Genomic DNA, 5,518 nt, shown 5'->3' on the forward strand with positions numbered 1-5,518 from the left:
TGTGTGTGTGTGTGTGTGTGTGTGTGTGTGTGTGTGTGTGTGTGTGTATACTCTCGATCCAATTTCTGCTTAAATTATAGAGATAAGTCACAAGTAAGGTTTTGCTCTATTTGGGAAAAGCCACAATTCAAACCTGTTTTTGCCACAACAATATCACAATGACTGTGTAGACCTTTCATCACTGCGACATCCATTGACATCCATCATGTTTGTTGTCATGTTCCAGATTCAGATAGTGGGATCTCTCCAGGCAGGATATCCTACGCCTCCTCCAAAAGCTCCTCGATTTCAGATGACAGCTATGGCTGCCTGACCTGGAACATACCTGCCCTGGAGCTCATGGCCCTTTATGTAGCAGCTGCAATGCACGATTATGACCATCCCGGTCGCACAAATGCCTTTCTAGTAGCCACTAATGCATCTCAGGTATCCTGCAGCATTTATTTAAATTTTGTAGCATAAATGGACAAACTTATGAAGCTCACTGGGACACATAAACACACTTGTTTTTACAGAAACACAGGAGCAGATGTTCAAAATATGGGTTTGTGCAAACTGACATTTAACCACAACTGTTGTGTCGGAAGATGTACAAAAGTATATCCAAAGGTAACTGGCATTAGATCATTGGTTGTCAGATTAGTCCCCTCTTTAAACTGGCCACCTTGAAACTAAACTGAACTACATGCGTTTATACTTCCCAAAGTTGGTGGCCAATTTGCTGGCTATCCTTGTGAACACCGGAGCACAGTGCTTTCTTTATACTTTTCTATTACACCCGTACATTACGTCTTTATGTGCACTATTATTGCAGTTGTCCAAGCTTTACAAAGCAATACACAATATCGTCCGTGGATATTAGTGAAATGAAATGCATTTGCTGCAGTATCAGCATTTGTCTGTACTGTACTAAGGTAAGCACTGCACGGTGAGGGACACTGCTTGCAACAGGTCTGCAACTTGCCTTCTAACAGGAAGGCAAATATAACCACTGACGTCTTGTCCCCGAGACAAGCCCCGTGTACAAACACAAAATTACCCATCTGTCTCTCTGCAGTAGTGACAAATAGTCATGAATGATCAACATGCACTAAGCCACACAAAATGCACTGCATGCATATCCTATTTTTATCAAATTTTTTAAATCATCATAATTCTTTAGTTTTTACATACCTCTTAATCATCTTGACTGCCTAATGTGTATTTTCGGAACTAGAAACAATTCATTCAAAATGGTGTTTTGTTCTCATGTATTATGAGTATCCTACATAAACCCTATGTTTGCAGTTTTACAGTTGTACAATCTGTAACTTCCTAGTCAACATTTTCATTAGATGGCATGTCCTTACATATTACATAACACAAAGCCAAGCTATGCGTAATATCATTTAACAGTAGCCTTTTTGGATGCAAAATTTCTGCTTGATTTACGTAAATACAATACTTTCATTATTTGATGTCCTGAGATTAACACAAAGTTAAATATACTGTCCAAACTATGTCTGAAGGGGAGATCATGTATAAGATTACCTCCACTCCACACAGCCAGTTGATCCCCATTGTGCTCCTTCACTGTGAACAGTCATTTAAATGAGCGGGGGAAAGGTTAACTGCATGCCCCTGTTTAAATATTGTAATTTCTCAACATGACCACTGATAGCACTCACACTGTCTGGGTTTTGTAGAAGTCCCAGGAAAACGGGTTAAACGAAGGGAGAGGGAACCCTGAACCTATTGATTGCCAGTGAGCCTATGTTGCATCTAATGTCCTCATAACTACTTTTAACCTGTCTCTAACCTCAGCTATATTTGCGTTTGAGGCGAATACATATCTACAATCATAACCAAATACCCTCAAGTCCCGTTTATCTCATTTCCTGAGTGCTTTCTATTTTTAAAGCCTTAACACATTATGTAACACATATGCAGACGTATTATGTAAGCAGATTTATTGCTGACATTTTAGAGGAAATTGGAGGAATCTTCTTAGCGTGCGATCTTTCCCCTCGCTCACCACTTGGCTTTTCCCTCCTGTGTGGTGTAGGCGGTGCTGTACAATGACAGGTCGGTGCTGGAGAACCACCACGCTGCGTCTGCCTGGAGCCTCTACCTGTCCCGGCCCGAGTTCAACTTCCTGGTCAACCTGGATCATGTGGAGTTCAAGAGATTTCGCTTCCTCGTCATCGAGGCTATACTGGCCACAGACCTCAAGAAGCACTTTGACTTCCTGGCTGAGTTCAATGCCAAGGTCTGAGATGAGTTATATGACCAGAATAGATCATTATCTATTTATTGATCCTTTAATATCTGGCAAAATATTGATTGAAACATTAGGCTGGTACGTTAACGTTTAGTTAGTAGCGACTAATTAGTACGCAGCATAATGGATGCAGGAAAAATCAGTTGATCATTCGTAATACGACATCCATCTTTGTTTGTTTGTTAACAGGTGAATGATGTGAACAGTCCAGGAATTGATTGGACCAATGAGAACGACAGGCTGCTGGTGTGTCAAGTGTGTATCAAGTTGGCAGATATCAATGGGCCGGCCAAAGTCCGTGACCTGCACCTCAAGTGGACAGAAGGCATCGTCAATGAATTTTATGAGCAGGTACAGACTGCATGCTGATGTGTATTCAGTTGACACAGACCATTTCATCGATTCATCTTCATCTTCAGCATTTTTACCCAGGTAAAAAGGAATACCTCGAACAAGATTCTCTTGTTTTTCGTGCCTCTGTGCCCGGCGACATCTGTGGCATTATGTGTTCGGGTGGTCCGTCAATCCGTCCGGTCCGTTCTCGTAAACGTAATATGTCAGCAACGGCAGAAATCTATACCCTAAAGTAATCCCCTTCCCAGCACTAACGCCTCCACAGAAAACACATGTCTGACACTTTTAAACATCTAAACAGCAAAGTTACAAATAAGGGACAGGACAAGGAACAACAACAAAAGGGAGAGATTAGTTATATTAGTGACATCTATTAATGTAGAGAGGCAAATTTATATGACAATTAATAGTTTAAGGAGGACCTTTCAGCTCAGCTCAATTCAGTCTTTATTGTCCTGCATGGGAAATGTTCTGCATAATAAAAAAACAATAAATCAAAACAAACATTAGTTAGAGTACTGTAACACTAATAGCTTTCTTCCCATTACTGTGATTGTAGTTTATATCAAGGCTCATCATTGAAGATCTATGTCCCCGAGACCATAATCTTTGTTTCTAATCTGCAGGGTGATGAGGAGGCTAGGTTGGGATTACCCATCAGCCCCTTCATGGACCGCTCCTCTCCGCAGCTGGCAAAGCTGCAGGAGTCCTTCATCACTCACATTGTAGGACCACTTTGTAACTCCTATGATGCCGCTGGTCTGCTTCCGGGCCACTGGATTAATGAAGAGAGATCAGATGAAGACGATGAGGAGGGGCAGGTGGACACAGACACAGATGAAGATGAGGATGAAGATGATGAGCTAGAGGACGAGCTGGCCCCAAGTAAGACACCAACAGCTCATCAGTGCTGTCAGGCTTTCCTGGCAAAAACAGATTACACTAAACCAATCTAGATTTTTTTTTTTTTTTTTCAACAGTTCTTTGTGTTTTCTTCGTTGCAGAAAGGAGGAAGAGCCGCCGCAGGTTGTTCTGCAGCATTATGCAGCACCTGACGGAGAACCACAAGGTGTGGAAGAAGACCATAGAGGAGGAGGAGAAGAGCAAAGAGCTCGGCAAGCAGCAGCCAGACGGCCTCCTCCCCATCCTGCCAGCCGGCCTGCCCACCTCCTCGTCAGATGACATCCAGGTCATCCAGGAGGAGGAGGAAGGAGAGGAGCGGCAGTAGCAAGAGAACGAAGGACAGAACAGAGACGCGTGAAGAAGAAGAGGAGAGGCAGTACAAGGACATGAGTCCCTCAACCACCTGCCTTTCACCAACACAAACAGACGTGAGAAACACACACACAGACAGTTGACAAATGCACATAAAACACACTTTGCTTCCTCTCTCTCTCTCTCTCTCTCTCTCTCTCTCTCTCTCTCTCTCTCTCTTTCTCTCTCACATGAACACACACACACATATCGAAAGATTCACTGTGCAGACACTCAGATGCTTAAGCAGTCACATTGTTTTTGGAGAAACAAAAAGGCCTTACTACTGTGAGCGGATCCTTGCTGCAACGGTGGGAGCCCAACTCCTATGCACTTTCACCCCATGGAGAGTCGAGCGCACCCAGAAAAAAAGCACCAGAGCTGAGGAGAAAAGGTGCAGAAGAAAAAGAAGATTGTAGACAGGGTCCATCTTTGACTTTCCCTCCATGGTGACCTGGCTGTGATGCTGCCTTGAATACGAAGCGCTTACACCTCCCTTAGGTACAAAACAATTCCTGTCTATTTAAAAATGAAAGATGGAGAAAAGAGGAAAAATAATGAAGCAAGCGTCATCATGAAGCGATTGATACCCTTTACCAAAGCAAACAGTTCAAACACGGAAAGACAAGAGACTGAGACTGTTTCAGCTTCAATGTCAGGTATATTTTTGAATATATATATATATATATATATATATATATATATATATTTCTATCTCAAAGGTGCCTGCCTGAACCTTTACTGAGTCCATATTGGCCCAGAGCCGAGGCTTGTGTAGTTCTCTCTCCTTGCTGGCGACACAAAACACTGTATCAGACTCAGTCACAGAGACATTATTGAAATGTTGACTGATTAAGAGCATTATATCTGCATCATTTTTGATGCTTTTACTCATGTGTACCACCCGTCTATTCTTTAACTTTCCTTGCTTCATTTTGTTTCGAGTGTGTGAATATGTTTGGCAGGAATGTGATAGAGAGAATGAGTAGGGAGAAAGAGAGCACATTTTTGATTATTAATATGTAAGTTTTGTGTATGTTTGTGCGTCCTTTCAGTGATGGTTGATTTCTAATCAGTGAAATATCCTCTGGTGTTTTAACATTGAGATCAGGAGTGCTGTTTCAATGAATGGATTCTTCATTTTTCCTGTTTTGATTCTAAATACTATTCTAAAGGCTACTCAGGATTCACGCAAAGTTGAATACTTATTTTGCAAGAATTTTACCATTTTAATCTGGGTGACTGAAGTAGTTTGTAATCTTTCAATGAACGACTTGACTACAAACAAATTCAAGCAATTGAAATCCTCAGTGACAGAGGAGCATACGGTCTCTCGGCCATTCAGACACTGTTTGCATAACCTTTTACAACCTCACTAGAGAAACGCTTATCTCCATTCTTAGCAGACAGCGAAAGTCTCTCCTGCAGCAACACCGTTTCGCAGTTTATTGGGTAATTTATTTTTCAATGTTCGATCTTCTCTGTTTTCAAGCAAACAGTACATATTTATTTATCTGTGTTTCAGTCAGCAGGCAAACACAGATGTTTAGATCAATTGAAAGCTCACCCAACTCTTTTTCCTCATTATGTCTTTGTTTTTGCCAAAACCCAGGGATGCAGGGTTCATTTCCCTTTTGGTTTTCTTTATAT

At 41.7% G+C, this 5,518-nt stretch overlaps 1 protein-coding gene across 1 annotated transcript in view; it reads left to right on the top strand.

The window, feature by feature from the left end:
- pde3b (phosphodiesterase 3B) overlaps positions 1-4,005 on the top strand; it is a 42,838-nt gene extending 38,833 nt beyond the window's left edge. Inside the window, exons 12-16 of the mRNA XM_031846192.1 lie at positions 227-426; positions 2,045-2,248; positions 2,450-2,611; positions 3,241-3,499; positions 3,619-4,005. Of these exons, the coding sequence (XP_031702052.1) occupies positions 227-426; positions 2,045-2,248; positions 2,450-2,611; positions 3,241-3,499; positions 3,619-3,842 (1,049 nt within the window). The 3' untranslated portion in view covers positions 3,843-4,005. The remainder of the gene's footprint in view (positions 1-226; positions 427-2,044; positions 2,249-2,449; positions 2,612-3,240; positions 3,500-3,618) is intronic.
- Positions 4,006-5,518: the final 1,513 nt, after the last annotated feature.

The sequence above is a fragment of the Anarrhichthys ocellatus genome, unplaced genomic scaffold (assembly GCF_004355925.1).
Source record: "Anarrhichthys ocellatus isolate YVR2014 unplaced genomic scaffold, GSC_Weel_1.0 scaffold6, whole genome shotgun sequence".
Classification (NCBI taxonomy): Eukaryota; Metazoa; Chordata; class Actinopteri; order Perciformes; family Anarhichadidae; genus Anarrhichthys; species Anarrhichthys ocellatus.